Source organism: Hetaerina americana, unplaced genomic scaffold, assembly GCF_022747635.1.
Source record: "Hetaerina americana unplaced genomic scaffold, ioHetAmer1.1.p SCAF_11, whole genome shotgun sequence".
Classification (NCBI taxonomy): Eukaryota; Metazoa; Arthropoda; class Insecta; order Odonata; family Calopterygidae; genus Hetaerina; species Hetaerina americana.
In genome coordinates, this window is record NW_027286181.1 from 3,516,738 (window position 1) to 3,539,854 (window position 23,117).

Genomic DNA, 23,117 nt, shown 5'->3' on the forward strand with positions numbered 1-23,117 from the left:
AACTAAATAATCTAAAATGTTTCTATTTTTTCCACCTAAAAATTATGTGAGGGATAGCTTAATGAGTACTGTGTTAGTCAATATCGTCATTGCTCTTACCTATTTTTTATTTACCAGCATAAAGGTTGCGACTTCAGCATTTACCTTCCATATCCTGGTCCTCCCTTACAGGGTAACAATCAAGACCTGTTCAGCGTGGTATAATTTGCTTCTCTGTTAACTGAAACCAATTCTTATGCCACATGTGCTGCCCTATGATAATGGGAGTATGTGTGTTTGAACAGCTGAAATTAAATCATGAAAAGCATAAAATGGTTTATAAAAATGTACTGTGTAAAATTTTTTGAGGAATTTCGACTAATTTATGTAGCTATTTAATGTTTTCCCACCAAATTATTCTGATGAGGAAAATGCAAATGCAGGAGTGAAGTTACACAATAACACCGACGTCTACATTTGATTCCTATTCTTGGAGGTAGATTTATTTAATGAAAAATTACATGAAGGATTCAGTTACAATATCAATGCCAACCGAGACTTCTCGTGCATAAAGAATCACTCAGAACATTTCACTGTACATCCTTAGCTTGTAAAAATAGGCATTTTCTCACCAACAGGAATACATTTGTGTATATAAATCAAATATTAACATTCACTTTGTTACATTCTCATACGCTCATAACAAAAACTCTTTTAACAGTTAAAACAATAGAATAGAGATTTTGTTACTTATCTCCAAAAAGAAAAATCAATAAAGGCTCTTTTGCCATAAGTTTCATTTAGACACCAATTCTTTAAATTGGTTAGAATTTCCCAACAATTTTAACTACAAAATTAAAGATGAAATCATTGTTAACACTACTATACACCACAGGTGATAAAATATTTTAATAATTAGTAAGCAAAATAATTTTTTAAACATCACTGATAAAATACATGTATTATATCTGGGAACTCCAGTGTACATAAGCTTTAGAAAATTTAATACTTGAAACAAAAAAAACATTATTTTAGCAGCAGAGCTGTTACTAAAATAAAAACTAAATCAACAATTCTTAAAACTCTTTCCAATTTTTAATTTTAAAGCCATCACATGCGGTGATTGTGTCATTCCAGAGGCAGTTCCTGGATTTAATGAGAAATACTCATTCCATAGATCGTGAACATATTCAAAATATTTGAGCATCAATCAGCACTTACATTCCCAAATGTTTAAAAAATGTTTTGATTAGTTACAGGGACAATGGGTACATTCAGAAATATTTGAAATAGTGAAAAGTACAATAAAAATAATTGTAAATTAATAAATTTGTTGTTACACCACTTCCTATGCTAACTTCCACCTTTAACCAAGGCCATTAAAACAATTCATATTCTTTACACATTCCACTCATTCATTCATTGCTTCGCAGAATACCAAACACTATGTGTAACTCCAAACACTAGGACTTTCTTAATTAACTTTTACAAGTTGTTAGACAACTATGTATTTCTCACAGCTTTTTGCAACCCACTCCAGCATAACTCTGTACCATGTACTATACCTTAGGATTCAAAAATATAATTTTCTCAAGATATATACGTTAATTATCCAAAGGCTTACAAATTTCAATGCCATCTCATAGTAAAAACCTAACAAATCACTTTCTCAATGCTATGATTGGGATATAACATGCCAACCATACAACAATTCCAATCTTTTATAACAACACACAATAGAATGATGAGTGCCAGCTATGTCAAACATGCCTGCGCATCATTCTTGGATCACAAAGCCAACAATTAACTTCAGACAACAGGTGCAGGATAATCCAGCTATTACGATAATTTTACTATTATGTAATTCTTTCAGGTAACAATGTTGGTCTTTGACCACAGTGGTGAGCCAACTTAATGAAGTTGAGCATTGAAGTTGATTATTGAAGTTATTTTTCTTCTTCATGGGTCAATCGAAATCAAGTACATATCATATAATATAAGATACAAATAAAAAAATACCGGTAACAATAGTCAACCTCTACCCAAAAAATGAACATTTAGCTATAGATTACTTAATCTCCCTCTTTGGCTATTTAAATATTGTGATAGAATGGTAACTGATTAGACTATTGCATATTAAAGATGTCCAGCCTTTAAAACAGGAGACTTATATATTTATAGTTGATAAGCTCGCTCTTGAAACAACTTCAAACTATTTATAAATCTTCCTTTCTGCCTCTTCCAACACCATTAAAAAGATTGCATTGTACACTTGCTTACATTTACACAAACGAGTTTGTATTGCTAAAGTGAAAAAGTGATGCATGTCAACGAATGCACCTTGGCATGCAACAAGGAAGATGGTATATGACAACCCGAAACTCCGATTTGTTTTAAACGAATCCCTACATCAAGAAGAAATGCCCAGTAACTGATACATCTGCTTCTCATACAAAAGCACCACGAAAAACAAACCATGTGTATACACTGTTATATGTAACTAAATGCATGAACATCATTCCTTTACTCTTTTTATACTTCAGAATTAATGTAAAAGACGATAACTGTGTGATAGGCCAGCATGTTTTCGTTGATGTACTCAAAGTAAAACCTTATCAAATTTACCAACACTTCTATAAGAAACTAGTACAGAAAATGACATTCACAATGAAATTAGATGAACCTTCCTATACCTTCAATTACCACCACTCCTTTAGTATATAATATATAGCAGAATTAAAGCTCAGGAAAATGTTAAGAAAACACTTCAGGATCAATGAGTTAAACATAATAAATGATTTAAAATTCATAATGGGTACCACTGGGTAGGTTATTGGGCCCTTAACTTTGACAAATAAATATCAACTCCTCAAAATCTACGTCTTCGATGACTCAATGTGTTAATAGTACATTTTGAAGAGAAGTAACATCACTACCAGTGAAATAAACACTATTTAGATAGAAAACATGAAAAGTTAAAGAATTAAGAGAAAATAACATTAGGTGGGTGACTTTGGTGCAATCAGAATGTAATCCCAAAGCTTTGGAGGAAACCCGTTACAGACCAATGGGTAGAGTAATCTGTACAATCATAATTAAATTAGATGAAATATATTCTTATAAGGAATGTGTTTCAGGTTTATTTATGATAATGACTAGTTGGACCTACGGCAATGAACCGCTTACTGTTTACTGAAGTAAAATTATAAATGTCGGGCATAGATAGTCATCCCATGATATCTCAGGTTATACTTCCTTCTGTCCGATAAAAATGATACATAGATGAGATCTAATAATGTTAACTAATGAATGTTCTGTGAAAATATGCTAAAAGTAACGTACATCAGCAGTGATAGCAACCACTGGTTTTCATTAATTACTTGAAGAGGTAGACCACTTTCTGTACAAATATTGAGAACTAGCTGTGTATATTTTAAAAACCACAATTGACAACAAAAATATTAGGATTAATTTGTTGATAACACAATTGATTTTTTTAATCTGCAAAATTTGTATGTACATAGAGAATAAGAGAAACCAACACCAACTATTTTGCTTCTTGACCTGGGATGAGCCAATGTGCATGTGAGCTGTGATGTCCCAATGAGGAAACCTTGTGGGACACTTAACAAATTCACAACACTACAAACGTGAGCAGTTTTTTCCCTCCCATATAAAACCTCATTTAAACCTACATAACCTCTCTTGTTAAATCCCAAATTTAAATCTAGAATATCAACAAACAGTATGAAAAACTGTAAAAATTTTAAATGTATATAGATATAGAAGAGTAGAGGATATAACCAAAGAACTCTAAATCTTTGGCTGGTATTTTCCCACTCACCCTATTCCTTGCAACACTCGTGAATTATTAACTATTGTCCAAAAAGGACACAAATATGGAAGTATAATGAGGACAAATTGTAATGCACCTGAATCGAAAAATCCTTAATTCACAAACTTTAACCATCTTTAAGACACCATATCTCATTAAGAAGAAGATATTGCTGTCACCTAAACTCACTTTGTATGAAAAAAATATTTATAGCTTTAATAATATTATTTCAAACGATCTGTTAAAGCATCTCAAATACAACCTACCATTCCTGAAGTTTTAAGATGGAGTAGACAAAAATTGACTTAAAAATTATTTTACTCCATTAAGTAGAGGTGCAACATTAAAAATGTAATGTGTTCTTATACATGAATAAATGGTATGTATGTGTATGTATGCGTATGGGAAATGCAAGTGGAGTGGCAGCCACTGAAAAATTGAGGCTATCAGCTACCAACCTCTTGATACACGCAGTGTGCAGACCAATCATCCAATATATAATTATGATACATATGAAGTTTTATATATATTTTTACCCATATTTGGCAATTTGATTAGAAATTTTTATATCAAGAGTAGTTAAGGATTCAAAAACTGTACTACTAATGAGCATCAAATATCAATCCGCATTTTTGTCTTCAATTTTCAATTACTTTTCATTTACGACGTCCACTGACGTGTGAACAATAGGCAGTGGTAGGCAAAGCACCAAGAGGTGGGACAGAAAAATGTGGCATCCCAAAAGTAGAAATTTGTGTGACACATGCATTCATCTTTGACAGCCATGCTGTACTGAAAATTCAACTTACATGGTGAGCAAAGGCTCCCCATGTAATAAAACAAAGCATCCATTCACTTGAAGACACATTCACCACAAATAGATAAAAAACTAGTCAAAGTTGTTAAAGCCAACACACTCATTGGAGCCCCTTCCCTCGCCCACACTACATTCTCTCCCAGATATAAATCATGTTCCCTGAAATTATGAGGACAAGTGAGAGATTCAGTAAGAAAACACTGTAATCATCAAGGAGGACACAGTAAAACAACACAGCATCAGAGGAACAGTGAGTGGAATGAACAGGGAAAATGTTTTGGTGCAAGACAAGCACAAAATGCATGTTAAAAACAGTTGATTTTTTTAGTCTCTCTTAAAGCTATGGTCTAAGGTACACACAGTGTTGATATTCCTACATCCACTTAAGAAGTTGTGAAGGAAAAGTAATTATTGCGATTATAAACTATGTATATCAAAAAACAGTAAACCTCTATTTAAAATGAGGTAAACTTTTAAAGAGAAAAAATTTATTTACCTAGCTTCTTTGACACAAACAGGTGCCAGTTTTAATCCACCTAAAAGAAACCATGTTATTAATTCCTCCTCCATTTATTTGCGTGGGAGTCGAGGCCTTGACATATACAAGAACCTCAGCCACACCACACTTTTGATTGTGCCAACCACATCTCCTCTTTCCCAGCCTCCAATCAAGGCTGCCCTCGCTCCCCTTCTCTGAATGGGCCCTCACCGATGGGCCCTCGGGGGAGCGAAGGTAGCGGCCACGTTCAGACCAATGGCTCAAGGGGGTAAGAAGAATCCTAGTGGAAACACGCAGTCCTTGGGCATGAAACAGTCATGGACCGTTTTCATGTGGTTCTTCATCTTGTCAGGGCGTGAGAATTCTTTCCCACAGACGGGGCAGGGAAAAACCTTGCGATGGAGCCCTTCGTGGTAAAGGAATGCGTGGCGCTGGAAGCTGTATTTGTTCTTGAATGTCTTCGTCACCTCCACCTTCTCGCACTCCATGCACTTGTAAACGCCCTCGGATGAGACCGACGCATAGCGGAACAGGTTCAGTCCCCTCACGCTCATTTCAGTCAGCTGCTCCGCTGGGTCCAGGGTCGGGTCCACCCCCAGGCTGCTGGTTGCCGTTCCCCCTCCCTCCCCTGGCCCCGCGCTTGTGGCCCGCCTTCGGGTTCGTCGTCTCGTGGCCTTGGGGCGGCCGGGCCCCGAGGAAGAGGGAGGCGTACTGCCAGGCAAGGGAGGCTCTGAGGAGGCTGGAGGCGGTCGTGCAGGGGTCTTCATAGATTCCCCCCCATCGAGGGGGGTGGGCATAGGGGAGGGGGGGAGAAAACCCTTGCGCGACCCACCCCCCTCCCCTTCCCCACCCCCCCACTGCCCAGCATCTGCTCTCAGGTTCAGCAAAGCAACTGCAACGAAATGAACGGCCACCATTTCCTTTTCCATTTCTTTTTTCACTGTACATACTTTTTACGGGAGTTAGGGTTCTGGATTGGAAGAGAGGAGGGATAAAACACACCAGAGGGAGTATTGGGGCGGGGGAGGTAGAGGGAACAGGGGGGTCGAAGGAGCGAATGATTTTCATCATCTCTCCTTGGCACCCCAACACCCAAAAAATGAGAGCATGCAAAGAGACGCAACACAAAATAACAAGAACAGATTGAGGGGAGAAAAATGGAAATAGCTCATGTGACCAAGGGTATCTCTATTATCTATGACGTCAGATGAGTCCTCACCTCAATGGCATCTCTCCAGATCTCTAGAAATGCTCACTGTTGCATGCCAAAAAATTATGCTTGAAACAAATATAGAACACAGACACGGAAAACCAGATCATGCAGATATTGACTCGTCCAGCAACAATAATCGTGCATTTCTGCGCCACCTCCGGAAACAATGGCTGAAGCTTCAGTTTTAGACTGCACGACACATATGATGGCCAGAACATTTCCAGAGAATCTGAATGTCATGTTGTTTTTTTTTTACTTAATCATTTTTATCACATTCTGGTTGAACTGGCGTGCACATAAATTCTTATTCTAACTAGAAAGCAATTAATGAAATTTACTACTAACTAACAATACTTAGGAGCTATGGTTGTTCCAAATGAACCCTCTCAGTGAAAGGGCTTCACGCATGGCAGCGTGTCTAAATAACGAACAATGCTACATGTACGCAATGCTTTATTAAAATAACTCTTGGCTACATCATCCAAAATTTTCCATTAGTTGCTTTCCGCAATTCTAGGAGCTACCAGGCCTTGAGCAACAGCAAGCTAGAATAACAAATTAGCTCTCACAAATAATATGCATCTTCAATCAAAAGGAGGATATTGTGGAGAGCCAGAATTTATGTAAGCCATTCTCATTTTCAAGAAGACTATTTCATCCAACAAAATTTTATGGTTTTATTTATAAATTATTAAGGATTACTCACTCCAATTTTTTTTACTGGGAGTTAATGAACAATCAATTCTGGCTGGATCCATTGCATATCCCTTTGCTTTTGAAGTTTGGCAGAATAAAGCACTACTTTAATTACATTGGCACTGATTTTGAGAAACAATGGTATGTCAAGAAGAATTACCTTTTCCAAGATACAGGAGCCATTCTATGATCTTCAACACCATAAATCTCAACTCGTCCTATAAAACTTTTGCGGCAAAGAATAGGACAGGCAGGGGGAGGAAATAGATGTGGGTATGTTCATCGTTGCTTTTGCCCATTACACAGTTATTAAGTTCGTCAACAATTTTGCAGTGTCACAAGATTTGGAAGACCACAATGCCTGTGATCAAAATTCAAAGCTGAGCAAAAGCCTGGAGTAGGATTTATTGATCGAGATGAAGTGAGGAAGAATACAGATCCAGGAGGTCACAGTTTATTGTAATTCGCAAAACTCAATATTTTCCTTAGTTATCATACATGCATTGCACGTGGCTTAAGAGGTTTTCAGGAGTCCTTCCTATTTATTAATTGCATTATGCAAACTTAAGAAGAGTATACAATCTCCTGTCTGTATAATGTTAATAGGAACCTTTAAATTATTTACTGATTAAAAACATATGCCCTATGAAGCTATCAGCTCCACAGCTTACATAAGCCATTAGATTTTCACCTAATTATAGATAATACTGGAACAATTTACACACATAACCAGAGTAACCAGTAATAATAACTCAATAATACAGACTGAGAAATGACAAAATTAAATATTACCCCGTGGAAGGCCAGTGGTATGGTACCACAACTGCCCATACTTCAACTTATACTTAATCCTGAGCTTACAACATAAACTTAAACGTGGACTCAATATTACAAAATGGGAAATATTTTCCACTTCACTTCGGCACCACTTTCTTTGAAACATTCCCTTCACTTGACAAATTAATCCTCCATAAAGTTTTACTATTCAAAACAATTAGTACAAGAATGATTTGGACTTAGCCTATTGTTTTCGATTTAAGTGAGTCGCTCTTTCAAAAAGAAAAAATCCTAAGGTCATATGCAATTTGGAGGTTACCAACTAGAATGAAGAAACTGATATTCATTGAGCTCATGCATATTTTTATGTGAGTGCTAGAGAGCAATGTTTTCACCAAAGTGAACCGCAGGCAAGGGAAATTTGATTTTTGAGTACTCAAACATCCTACTATACAAATTTCAAACATTCAAGGGAGAAAGACTCCTGCTGCTCTTATTCTAATTCCTCTGCCAACACCGACCACAACAAAGACAAGTTTCCGTAACTGTACAGCTATAGAGAAAATCAAAAAGACTCCCGATGACTGAGTTTTTTGTGGCGACGAAGGTTATCCGGTCGACAAAGGTCCGCACCACAGATGTCACACACGCATTTCCTGTCTTTGTGTGCACCGTGCACGTATTTGATGTGGCGCTTGTAGGTTGAGGCGTGAGTGAAGTGCCTGCCACACTGCTCACAGCTTCGGCCGAAGACAACTTCTCCCACATCACGACTGCCGTCCGAGCTGATGGAAAGGCTGATGCTGGCTGGGGCAGGACCCGTCCCATGCTCCGAGCCGACGGGGAGGTACCAGAGTGAGGTTGTGGGTCCAGGAGATGGGGGAGGGAGGGAGGTCATGAGGGAGGGCAACGGGGATTGGTCAGGGACTGAAAGAGCAAGAGCGACATTCTCCGATATCACCCTATCTGATGTCCGTTTCAACTCAAAACCTATTCACGGAGTTTGACACATATACACACATACACACACAAACACACACACACACAGTCAACAAACACATTTTAGATAATATTTTACTTACAAACTATGATGCAGTCAACTATCAACACTGCAATTTTATTTTCTCATTCATAATTATTCGAAATTTTTTTTAAATTCGAAACACATTCATCCATTTAAGTTTCATAATAAATTATCTGCATTCTTAACCACCAGGTCAATCATTTTCTTGTTTGAAAATGCAATTTGGAACTTCTGCAGTATTCTAATTAACGTATAAGCATTTCTCTTAAACGAATGCGCATTTAAAGACTACATTTTCGACTGAACGCCAAATCGTCTGCTGCCATAAAATTAAATAATTCACCACATACCTCACGTGAGCAACAACACAATAATTTCATCAACACTCCAATAAAAAAATATTTATTAAAAGGCAAAAACTTCCAAACTTAAAATAAGACTTAGGTCTCAAGAGCTATTTTAGCCAGTCCTATCACAAACAATCAACAATCTTCAGCCGAATCTCATTTCCCTGGTCCTTTTAAATAATGAAGCCAAAAACCTCCTTCATGTGCTAAGTACAAACAACCAGCAAGGTATGTCAAATTGATGTCTCCCACCTACATTATAGGGCCACTATTCACTCAACATGGGCATGCAGAGAACTTACTGAGGATTCAGGCTACAAAGAGAGATGGAATAATTTTTTACCAGAACAATTTATTAAAAATGTATTGCATACAACTTCACAAATATAAACCCAGCCCTGTCTTGGACCAACAACAAAGAGGCATAATCTTCATTTCAACTAAAACCACTTTAAAAGTGAGTAACCATTCTCACAATAACCAACAACACCCGTAACCCCAACCAAGTAAATCACCAAGCCCCAAATGGGAGAGTCTAGTCATGTGTGCGTGGCCACCACGCTGTCCAACAGCACAATTAGTAGGGACACAAGTGGGGGGGAGGGAATAAAAGCATGGGCCAGGGTGGGCTAAGGACGGGATATAGGGGGCAAGATAAGAGATCCACCCATTCTTTAAAATAGTGGCCCACGCCATCAATCAACAAAAGAGGCACACTGTGATTAACAAGCACAGAGCTCCCCCCGACCACAACATGGAAAACACAGCTTTAAGGCCGCCCAGCGGCACGGCATCCCACCCAGGGGGGGACACCATTTGCCAACCTCACTTGTGCACACCACGCACGTGGGCCATCATGTTGTCCTTCCGGAGGAATGACCGAGAGCAGAAAGGACACTGGTGGAAATTACTCATCTGGTGGCAGGTCGTGAAGTGACGACTGCAATTGGACCTGTGCCTGTACGTCACCCCACACACCAAACACTGATAAAGATTCTGACCCAGGGCCGTTCTGAACGTGCGGATATTCTCTCCCGTTGACGTGCGGGCTTGCACCTGCTGGGGCTGAGGTGGCGACACATCTACCTCCCCCGCCTCACCCCTGCCATCCTGCTGGTTGTGGTTTGGCCGGCTGATGCCTTCCTCAGGTGACGTGCGCCGTGGCTGGCCCCCCCTCAGGGGTGGTGGGAGGGGCACGTCACTGCGGGATGCTGGCCTCCGCCGCCTGCGTGCCGGCCGTTGGATGGGGTACAGGTGGATGGGCGGCGGGGGCAAAGGGAGCAGGGGGGGCGGTGCAGGCAGTGTCGGGCCACCTCTGGCCGATGGGACCATGGTTGCCGGGCTGGCCTCCCTCACGCGGTCCTCCCAAGGTACCTGCTGGCCCCAGTTCCCGCCCACGTCGCATCCCTTCCAACTTTTCCATTCCTCCTCGACGTCGTCGTCCGGCAGAATAGAGCCTCCGTGCCCGTGAGAGTCGTTAGCCAATTGGTTCTTCACGTCGTCCTCTTCCAAAACGCCTTCCTCCTCCTCTCCTTCCTCCTCCTCTCCTTCCTCCTCCTCTCCTTCCTCCTCCTCATCCTCCTCCTCCCCTTCCGCCTCAACTGAAAAGAACAGCGTGAACTTTCCTGTAGTGCCCTGCCACCGTGGTGATACAAGTCTCTGGGTTCCTCCCCCTCCTGAGTGGAGGGGGATGGTACACCATTAAGACAAAGAAAAAAAATCAGAAAAAAATGAAAAGCAGGAAATGGATAAGGCGGCCAATTTCTTTTGCCGCAGACTTAAATAAAGACACCACAGGAGAAGTAAAAAGGCAGGGACTTCAGGAAGGAACACACTGCTCTCGCCAGCATGGACCTTTCTACTATGTACACAAGACCCTTATCTGCCCAACCCAGGGGGAAGCTTTGGCTAAGAGGATTCAAACCCATCTCACACAATGGAACTTGCCTTGGGTGTGGCGTTATTAGCCACACCACGCTCTACTCCCTTGTGCTGCAAACTTTTCCATCCTCTGGCTCGGCGACTTACGTCCATCCTCTGCTGAGGTCATCCCTGTCAATAATTCCACGTTACTTGTACTTCATGTGGATCATTATGTGTCGATTCAAGGTGTCCTTCCTCCTGAATACCTTTCCGCACACATTGCACTGATATACAGAGATCATGTGCTTGTATTTTATGTGCCGTGTGAGATTAGTTTTCAGAGTAAACATCTGGTTGCACACGTGGCATGACAATCTCTCTCCCTCTGCACTTGTGGCATCCTGGGAGTTCGCACCCACCGACGGGAAGTGGGGATTTATGCCATCCAAGACCCAACTCTCTCCTTCGCAGTTTGCATTAATGTTTCTTTCATCACTTCCTTCAAAGTAACCCTCTTCCATCTCGCTGTTAATAATATCCGTAAAATTTGATTGTTCACTCTTGATGAGTTCATGGCCCTTGTGGAGAACTTCCTCAGGTGTGATACCAAGGTCTGAAACAAACAGAGGGGAAAAAGCATCTGAAAATCTATGGAGCTTATTAAAACGTAGGATATTGTTTATGCAAAGAATTAAAAACTGCAAGGTTCATGTTCATAATATAGCAAGACAATTCAATCAGGTGTTAACTCTACTGAACTCACCTTGAAAAGTGTTGGCATTTTGTGTCTTGGACAAGCAGCAGTCCGGGAAAATACATCTTCATGAGGCCATCATCAGCCCCTCATGAGCTGATTCAAATATTTCGTGCATTACCAGAGCAGATAAACATATTTGCATACTCAAAATATGTGACCTTGCATTCCTTCCTCAGGCATTCCACATTCAGGCAACTAGAGTTATTTAGGTCCTTTACATATGCATAAGATTTCTACCTGCTTCCATCTTCTCACTCATTCATACTAATATACACAAGATTACAAGAATCCATACGAAGGCAATTTTCAAAGTAAAAATTTAAATTGCATTGACACTATGATATAACCCATATTCTAAACATATTTTAAATTAATACATAAGACTCTTAAAAATTAATAAAGAGTACAACCCAAGTCATGACCAAACAATTTCCTGAAAACTAACAGTCAGTCATATAAAGATTACATACTGCACCAAACATTTTCTTCCAAATCAATCACATTATTTCATCCCAAATCTTTTTACTGTGTCCTCCAGCAATGAACATTCAAAATTATCATACAGATTTTTAAAAATATAAATATATATAAGAAAAAACAATTCATTACAGTTTAGCAATACAGAAAATTTTGTACATACTCATCTTTCAAAGAGTAGTAAGACATTTTTCTTCAGTGCAGTCATTATGACACCTTACTTATTAACCCATACCAGTTCTATGAGGATACAAACAATAACATCACACTACTGGCCCAATTACACATTCAAAAACTAAGGAAAGATCATATGAAGAGCAACTCTAATTATGCAATACTCTTTAAAATTAAATTTCATTTTGAAATGCAACAGTATACAGCATACACGATAAAAAGAGGAAGTAGAAAGAGATTCTTCTGACAATATCTGCCAGAATCAGAATAGAAATGCACACTAAGTTCTTACTCTAGTAAAAAAATCTCATGAATAACATTCTGAAATACAATAATACCCCATAATGAATCAGTTAATCAAGAAGTTGGCAAGCTGCTCAAGAGGGTTAGTTCATACTGAGTAGATGGAAGAAGTGAGGGAATAAACAGTAGTCTAAAATGTTCTAAGCAATTCTGTTCTGAAATGTGGGATCCTACCTGAGTCCTCATAGTTCCAACTCGCTGCCACTAGTTCCGATTAGTGGGAATGGGAGCATAGCCCCTTATGTCAAGAGTATAAGCAAAAACTATTCACTATTAATTAAGTAAGATGAACAATTTTGTCCACTTCCCTTGAAAAAGGTGAAGTAATTCAAAGAGTATCTAAGAGAAGTTTTGTGTGAACTATGCTTCACTACTTGACAGAAAAGCAACAATATATCATATCATTTAAAAGAGCAAAATATTGCTTTAACAGCAATTAAGTTTACATATACAAACAAAATTTCAAATAAAAAAGCAAGAGAGATGACAAATGATAGCAAAGACTTCATGAGAAGTGTCCAGGCATAATCCTGAAATTTGAGATGGGAAGTGAACAAATGTTCCATAGTTTGAAATAATGTGTAAAGCATGTTTTTGTTCACCTACCTGAGGCATATGCTTCAGCATCTGGTGTTACAGCCGAGGAACCATACCCTTGCGCCACATCTAAGGGGTCAGCGTTAGCACCCCCAGAGAAGAAAAAAGTCAATTAGTTAAGCCTCACGCAACCATTACCACTAATTATCTCTAGATTGTTAATTAAAGCAATTACTGACGTTCAAGTTTCATTTCAATGAAATAATTCAATAAAGAGACACTCGAGAATGTTTCATATTGAAAAAATTGCATACATCCATTAGAAATGAATAAATGATAAGTATAAAATTATATATAATAACTTTTAATTAATGTAATGAGAAAATTAAAATATAAAACTTGAATAAGGATCAAATCAAAAGGCAAAGAAAAATAATAAAATTAATCTTAAATTTGAATCTATGAAGTAAATTAAAAATATTATAATTATAATGTTGGCACAAGTGCAAAATTAAGATTAGACAACCAAAAACAAATATATTTTAAATCAACTTTAATTAATAGTACCTTGCGTTGAGGTACCAGGAGTTGGCTCAGGATCTTCTTTAACTCGGCTATCCTGGAAAAGAATACCTACTCTTTAGTCAATCCACAAGGATAAGACACATTGAATATTCTTTGACAAACACTCATTCACATGGACATAGATGGAAGGAAAACACTGATATATTGCAAGTAATCATATACAAGACAAGCCTCGCGAAAAGTTCCGTTTAGAAACTTACTCCAATAAATGCAACACAAATTCATTGGACATTCAATTGCATCAAAAAAATTACATATAATAACCTCTTTACAACAAGTTGGTAAGTAACTACACTTATATCTCAAACTCTTGGGACAATCACATATTACACGCAGTGAAATTGCAACTGACCCTTGAGGAAAATACCATCCCCTTTCCTCAGCAAAATGCACCACACTCAATTAATTTTACCTTTAAAATACATTACCTACTGGTAAAAAAAATCCCATCAATTACTGTCCCTATGCCCTAAGCCTACTTGTCTTCCCCTCACCATTCCACTGACTGTGACATCCTTGATTCATCAATTATAAGGATTTAAAAATAATCACTTCACAATCATCTAAATATTCTGGCTTTTCAAGTGGCATAGAAACTGTTTAGGAACTACAAATGCCATACCATCTACCAATAGTAATTAATGAACGAACACTCTGGAGAGTACACAACAAATGCCATAAACATATTTTATTACAACAATGTATAAACTTCCATTACATCTTATTTAAGACTATAAATGAGAATCCCAGAAATGTAACAGAATTGGTCCAACTCCTTTAACTGCAGCTTGCTCTTGGCTGTGCATTAAATGCCAGTGTTCTCCCAGTAGGATGCACACTATCAAAAATAATACCACATTGGCAGCATCATTGTACATAAAATCATTTGGGTTTTGAAGCCATTAATTCCAAAAAAGCACTTTGGCTGCAAATGGTATTTGAAGTACATAGGAAGATTGTAATGGAGATTTCGATGTATTATATACTATTTTATAGGGTCCCAATGCTGTGCTGTAGCTTATCACTAATAGAATATCACCTTTCAAGCTGATCAGTGAATTGATAATACCAGCAGTGGCTCACTTGAGTTACAGCATATAAATTCTGGTATCACACTACATCTCGTTTGCATGAATATGGCTTTCTGTTCTAATCGTGTCAGGATTAAGTTGAATGCATGTTCATATAAAATGAGTACTTGCACATCACACAGAGGTCATGCAAGCAAATGTGCACCATGTAAATGTTTTAAATTACTTTCAATAGAAACTGCGGAAGCATTAGTTCGAAAAGAGTACATTCTTTGATGCGACAACTTTGGTACAATTAACTGGAAGTGTGCCACGTATGAGTAAAGTAAATTTGCCACCTATGAGTATTTATCAAATGTTTATAAAACAATGATTCAACCTTACGACACACATTTGATCAGCAATATGAAACTGTTCAGTCATAGGTCTCACCCTGATGGATTAACGAAACACCTAGTGTAATTCTCACAACGTTTTTAGATTTTTGATGCATTATTAGCCATATTTTCAGCAAATCACATTTCCAAGTACTTGCCACTAATTGTGAAGATTCTTCATTTTGTTGAACCATTAAAAAGGTCCTTTTAACCTGATACCAAAATCAGTACAACAAATAATCGATATTGACCACATATTATTTATATCAACATTTTTATATCCAATTTAGCATCTGTCAATGAAATAAATTCTTTTTATTGATATGAGTGGTTGCTCAGAGCACATGTAGTTGAAGGGAAACAAACTTAAAGCTTTCTTTAATCACAGCAATATCAAACATGACACCATTAGAGGTAACAGAAAATGTTATAGAGGGAGCAAGGTGGTACATTAGAAAAAATATGCTCAAAACATAACCTGTATGCAATATATATATTATGGAATCACCATGATTTTAAACAGAGTCTAATTTAAAGTTGGGACTTTAAACAGCCATTCCAGAGCTCAAAGACATGAGTTTATGAAATAGCTGGATTATTTATCTTGAAATGCACACAAAAATAACCTCACTTTGATACAAATTGAAATTTGCAAGTTCATCACAAGTCACAGATGGAAGGGACATTGTGAAACAATGCGGTTGACTGCCAGATGTATGTAGGAACTTTAGAAAGGCTTGAAAAATAATCAAAAAAACCTACATTATTTGTCAAATCTAGAATATGAGAACCAAGAGAAATTAAATTAAACTTTTTAATTGTCTTAATGCATTATGGCACTGAAAACTGGTTCCTGGTATTCCATATATACCATAAATTCATTGGAAAAAATATACAAAGAGCAACTTCATAAATTACAACAACCTAATTCCTTAATTGGTCTGCTTCAATTCCTTGGCGGAGATAAAGATTCTATCACTCCAATGCTATTGCTTATGCAGAAATATAAAAGTGTAACAGTTGAAAGTAACATAAGAAGAATGAATAACAGTTTGTGGTGCCAACAGCTGAATAATCATCACCTTAGTCATGACCTTAACATAGAAGCAGAATTGCTGCTGGGGGTCAAAAAATGAGTGCCATTTCCTGAGGCAACAAGGTCTTTCATTGTGAAAGATAATGGGCTGAAAAGAATCCAGAGCCGGAATGCTCTCAAGTCCTTCAATTTTGTGCAAGTTATTGGCATTCTTTATTCAATTCATGAATATCTACAAATTTACATTACTTCAGCTCGTGCATGTAGCTATGCACATTATATGCCAGATTTTTCTGTTTCCCAAAGATCTGCAGTTTCCTACACCAAGAAAATTTCTGAACATGCTTCATATAACTGCGGACATTTCAAGCAATCACAATCAACTATCAGAGTTTGGTTGAAGATATTCAGCCGCATCACCTAGATTTAAACTCAGCATTTTCCAGTTTGCAACTGAATGATTCACCTCTGTAAGGCTACCATCACATGGCAAAGCCACGACAGCATTAAAGGTGATTTCATTAAAGACAGTCATAATTGCCCGCGTTGGCATGCAAGGAACATTTAATTGACCAATGTTATTGAAAGAAAAGAAAAATAATAATATTTATTGAAACCTAAAAAAATTACCAAAGCCCAAACAAGCAGAAGTAACAAAATTCTTCACTCCAACAACATATATAAAGCCAGATTACACAAATTTTCAATGTTATTTGTTTACAAGAATTTTACGAGACCATAACTGGCAACACATTACACATTATAATTAAATTAATAATTTATTTATTCAGCATTATTCCGAAAACAGTACATTTTGTCCTTTACATCAGACTATTATCAATGATAACAATGGTCACATTTACCAACACCTAAGCCCTAGGTGGAGGAAAACCCACCCAGGTGGGAATCACACCCGCGACCCTTGGAATGGCAGACAAGGACGTTACCTCACCCCCACCCAGGTCAGCGAATTTATTTCTTTTTCTTGGTTTCGCAACAAAAATTTTAACTGTAAATCAAGTTAACACTTTACTCATACTCCCTCTTTAGACTTTTCGCAACGTTTACTGAGGGATTGACTATTGGGAAAGCTTCATGGTACTAACCAGCCGAACCAGGGGTCACACACTGATTTATATGCCATTTAATTTATTGCTTTGAATGATGTTTCTAATTGGTGAAACTTTACGCAAAATGCCACCGTCAGCCATTTAGGCATGTAAACTTATGTCTATCCACTTCACATTCTACAGATATCATTAACCTGAAAGGTGCCACTCAGTTTTCTTTCACACCTAAAAGCAGATTTATACTTTAAAACATACATGACAATTAGTACAGTTCTCCCTTTTCAAAATGACCTTATTAAATCAAAGCTTAGATTAATATCAATGAATCCCATCCATAAAGAATCATTTGAATCAATCAGTCAAGTCAATCATTTAGACTATTCGAGATAAATCAATGGTTTCAAAATCATTTGGAGATGCTTTGGATGATTTTAATGATAGGGGCATGCTACTGGCAATTAATGAAATGCCAACTGGCAATAGGAGGGCAAAGGAATTGGACTAAATACAGTTTACAACCCACCACCCCTTTCTAAACCTGTCACTTCCCCGAAATGGGTTTATTTTCAACTCTGGTACAAGACGACTGGGGTAAAATATTTCACCGAACTTTAAAAAGGAAGCACAGTTGCTCTTGGAGTGTTGAGCATCCCTTCTATAGGCCATACCATCAAACTTAGTATTGCTACCATCATTTGGGAATGAAGTGACCTTTCTTTGGAAATTACACAACTGACACCCTTCGGGCTTCAGTGTTCGTAATTGTCTTTTGTTACATATATCATCGTAAAAAGTCTGATGCAAAGGCCAAGAAGTGCTGTTTATATTAATGCAAAAGTTTTAAAAATGACCAAAGGCAGCTTCTCAGTGATACTCTAATTCTAATGAATGAATATGTTATTAACTTCAGTCTTGGGAGTCAAATTTCCAATGTCAAGCCTTAATTCCTGGCCAACGCAACAATTAGAAAATTAACTACCTAACTATAAAATTATTTATGAAGCAAAAATTTCTAAAATATAGAGGCATATTCTTATGTTCTAATATGCCAGTAATTAGAATGGACACAATTGGAACTTTCATCCAAGGTGGATTGACATAAGCACACTTTTGGCTGGCTGACTATTTTTATGCTTTCGGATATGAGGCCCACTACTACAGAATATGATAAAACAAAGGAAAGAGGAGTCATCACAGCTTCTTCACCAGCTAGCATGGAGGAGATCATAAGCACCCAATTCTGAATCTTTTATTTGTCATTAGGGCAGCCAACCGAGAAGGCACCAATTGCCAAGACCAAAAAGCCTTCAACAAAAGGTACGTCAATTGACCTGTTGGCTAATGTTAATTTTTATTCTGGAAATTTAGCCCAATTTTTCAATTAGATTCACCTGACAGGCACCAAATGGGTCTCCCCGCAACTTTCGGTCCACACAGACAGTGATTCCGAAGCTTCACATTCACGTCAAGGTAACACTAGACAGTCTAAGGCAGACTATACAATATACAACAGCTATAAATGTTGACCAGTGAATTGATTAACATACCATGTGATTTATTTTCAGCCACATTTTTAAATTGGTTGCAGTATCTTGTACTTACAATAAAAACACATCTGTGAATTTGTAAACATTAATGCAAAATCCATTAACAAAGTGGCCACTGTTGTAATAATTACACATTTATGAAGAGATTACATAGAACATACAACATTTTTCACGATACGAGGGTATGATTAAACTAATTGGCTTCTGGGCAGCTCAGCAGTACTCGAGAAGTATTTTCCCATTTTGGCGGCATGATGCTTAAAAGTCAATCAGCTCACGAGTACCAGTCAACGATAGGGAAAATGCCATGGGATAGTAAATACGGGGACAAGGGAGTGGGAATAAGAAAATGAAACCCAGTCGGACACATTCCAAAACTCTAATTTCCATACAAAGCCAGCCCAAACATCAAAGAATCCAGAAAAGCACCACTGCCACGGCAGTCAAATGTTTCCCTTCAAAAATATGCATAACCATTTCCTTCTTATGAGCCCGTTCATATTTTAAAACATAATTTCATTTTTCTATGGTATGTGCAGAGAGAAGTTTGATATTAACATCGCCCTACACCATTCAGAATTAATTACACATTGAGGGCGGCTTTTTGGAAGTTCTCCAGTCGGTCCTCCTAGGATGCTTTCAGAGGGGGAGTCATCCAAAAGAATTCAATCTCGGGTGTTGTCGTATTTACTTTCTGAGGTGCTTTCTCATTCACTCTCTCCATCTACACATATTTGAATCTCATTCTATCACTGCAGAAACAAAAAAGGGAAAAGAAGACTACCAAAGATTACAGACACTGAAATCAAAATTAATCGAGCCACAAATGAAAATCAGGGTTACTATATAAACAAAAAAGTTCAGGGTGGATGGTATATGAACTGAATGGAGGTGATAGAAGGATTACTTGGCAAAGCTCTGGACCCCTTGACCCTGCCAAGGCCGAGGTTGGTACTTGGCGAACCAACTAAATGGACAATATATTTAATTGTATCTCTCTCTAAGCCCAATGCCACCTTACAGAAATAAAGCAAAATCATATCACCCCAACAAGTAAAATTATAGCAAGGATGAAATTTGATTGAAATGGAAAAATATCCAAGACTCATCCTTACGTGCTTTAACAAAAACAGATTGTCCATAATTACTATTATTAATTTAATTCTTTTAATGAGAAGCAGTATCTGAGAAGAGAACCGCCAACAATGGGAGAGATGCTACTTACGAGAGCTAGTGCAGTGTCTCTTGACCCCCCACCATCTCTGGTTTTGGATTCTCTCGTGCTCCGTCCCCCTTCAGCAGGCTTCCCATCCACCCGATCGGCTGATGGTGACGCAGCACCAAGCTTCTCCCGAGCGGGAGACGCCCCTGGTGTACCCTCCGAGGAGGCAGTCGAAGCCGGCTCCACTTTGGGCGTCACCTGCGGCCTCTTTGAGGAAGCCTGTTCACCTCCTGACAGCTTTCGGGGGCGCCCCCTCTTCCGTTTGGGTGGTGCTCCCGGCACAGGGCTGGGTGCAGAGCGCTTAGGGGGTATGGGGATGGCGGGGGGAGGTGGAGGCCTAGTGGGCCTCTCAAGCATGGGCGAGGATGAGGCAGGGGTGGGTGGGTGTGCCGCAGGTGGTGGCGGGGGAGGCGTGGAGGTGAGGGCAATGGGCGAGGCAGAGGGGGCAGGGGTCGAGGGCACGGCAGGGGGCGTGGCAACGGCAGAGGGTTGGGGTGGAGGCTGGGGTTGAGGCTGGAGAGGAGGGGGCGTGGCAGCCGCAGCAGAGGATGATGCCGCAGCTGCAGCCGCAGAGGAGAGGAGTGAGGAGGTGATGGTGGGAAGGTCACATCTCTCCTCATTTACCTCGGTGAGGCCCTTGATTCGGAGGGACTCTGCGACCCTGAGGAACGCAGTGAGCCTGTCCTGGTCCACAGAAACCTCGCCCCTGTACATGAAGTCGAGGAGCGAGCGCATGTCCGCATACGGAACATCCTTGAGAATGACAATAGGGTGCTTGTCCGGGTTGTGCACAAATAGGGTTTGGAAGTATGGACTGCATGCTGAGAGGACCATCTTGTGCGCCTTGAGGAAGAGGCCTTCCACGGCAAGGGTGACATCCACAAATGATTCATCGTGCAGTAATTGGTCGAACACAGAGAGTAAATTCGACTGGTGGTTATTCCACCGCAGACAAAATCTCTGCGATGAGCTCATGGCAGGCCTGGAGGCTGCGTTATCTTCTATCATGTACTCTTATTTGCCACAATCCTGAAAGTTAAAACACAACTAAGTTAACTATTCACGCAAACACCACAAGCATACACATTTGACTAACTCAATCAAAATAGACTTGACAATTAGAAAAGCTAATTAAAACTTCTAGTAACCCAATTATTTGGAATGCTTTTCAAACACATAATTAGCAACAATAATACTCAAGATGAAAACAAATAATAATGGGCATTATGAAAAATGATCTTCCAGTATTAAACAAAATGAAAGAAAAATATAAATATATGCAAAGTTTTAATAACAATTACTTCTCACAAAATATGAAATTAATTATGACATATACAGTAAAAAAATACATCATTTTAGAATGAGAAACTATAACTTAAGTGATTCTGCAGTATATTATCCAGATATAACCCTGGTTTACCACTCAGTCATCTTCAGGTCAAAACCCCGGGCGTACCTAAATAAAATACTGTGCACTCACATGTCATAGTTTTCCATTCTTAATAAACTAAAAATGACAAATGATGTCATGAACCATAGTAAATTCACAAATATTAAAGGAACACAGTCGCAATAAAAGTAATATCCCTCGTAAATATTTGTTAATACAAATGATCAAAAAATTAAAAATATTATTTTCCTAATTCATTTTGAGCGTACAACAGAAATCCTGTTGTAATCACAGTAAGAGCCTTAAAATATATTTTTTGTCATAATAACAAAAATGTTTTGTATTTTATTCCTTTCAAATATGCAACAGGAGGCCTGTTGTAATCCCGGGGATAGCCTTAAAATACGATTACGACAGCACTCACTTAAGTTTTTCAAAGAAGTGTTGCCATTTGAAGAAGCTAAGGCCATTCGCACATTCATGAAATGTAACTAGAAATTACCCTTTGTGAAACAGTTCATCATACTATAAAGTTTAAGATGAGCTTCGCAAAGTTCCTGACAGCTTTTCTTTCAAATAAACAACGAACGCTATGATCAATAAATGAAAACCAAATGGTAGCACGACGATACAAACTAATTGAAGTTACACGTTGAAATAATGGGTGTCTCTTTGTTTCTCAGGCAATACTTAGCACTTCAAACGTCATTGTCTAATCACCTTAATACTCCCGATGGAAATTATATTAAAACGGGGTTGAAATTGTTGTGGAAACTGAATAATAATTAGTGAAATCCACAAAGTTGAACAATGATGAAAATATTACCCGGCTGTTGTTCAAGTTTAACTAGAAAAGAAGGCGACCCATAAAATGAAGGTATCGACTATGTCAAATAAAACTCGGAAAAGATGTGTTACTACTATGTAAGTTGCTATGATACATATTTTTTATTTTATAAATTATCAATAACGGAAAATTGTACATACCTTATTAATTTTAAATTCATTTAAACACAGGAAGCCTTTGGTAATCGCAGCGATAGCCTTCAGATATATTTTTTAATCATAAATAAACTAAATAAGGAAATTGTTATGTACGTAATTCATTTAAAATATGCTACAGTAAGCTTGATGCAGTCGCGGTAATATCCTACAAATATGATCACAACAGTACTCACTTCAGTTTTCAAAGAAATGGTGTCATTTGAAGAAGCTAAGGCAATTTGCACACTCACGTAAAGTAACTATAAATAAGCTTTTGAGAAATAGTTCCTCATACTACAATTTTAGGATGAGCTTAGCAAAGTTTCAGACAACTTGTTTTCAAAGTCAACAACACTATGTTCAATAAATAAAAACCAAATGGTAATAAGACGATAAAAACTTATTGAAGTTACATGTTGAAATTATTGCCTTCTTGCTTTAAAGGCAATATTTAACACTTTAAAAGTCATGTCTAAATGTCCCTTATAGATCATCGATGGAAATACATTTACAGCACAATGTTCAAAGTCTTGTGAAAACTGAACAACCATTAATGTTATCCACAATAATGAAAAAC

The 23,117-nt window shown here is 38.2% G+C and overlaps 1 protein-coding gene across 5 annotated transcripts in view; it reads right to left on the bottom strand.

The window, feature by feature from the left end:
* ttk (zinc finger and BTB domain-containing protein ttk) overlaps positions 1-23,117 on the bottom strand; it is a 64,706-nt gene that overhangs the window by 2,476 nt on the left and 39,113 nt on the right. For 3 of the 5 annotated variants that reach the window (XM_071599321.1, XM_071599319.1, XM_071599320.1), the window contains exons 2-4: positions 20,170-21,195; positions 13,866-13,917; positions 13,368-13,427 (exon numbers count right to left, since the gene is read on the bottom strand). In XM_071599321.1, the coding sequence (XP_071455422.1) occupies positions 13,368-13,427; positions 13,866-13,917; positions 20,170-21,174 (1,117 nt within the window). In that variant the 5' untranslated portion in view covers positions 21,175-21,195. Of the gene's footprint in view, positions 1-451; positions 6,023-9,021; positions 10,789-13,367; positions 13,428-13,865; positions 13,918-20,169; positions 21,196-23,117 lie in introns of those variants that run through there. The other 2 variants (XM_071599324.1, XM_071599323.1) reach the window with 2 other exon arrangements.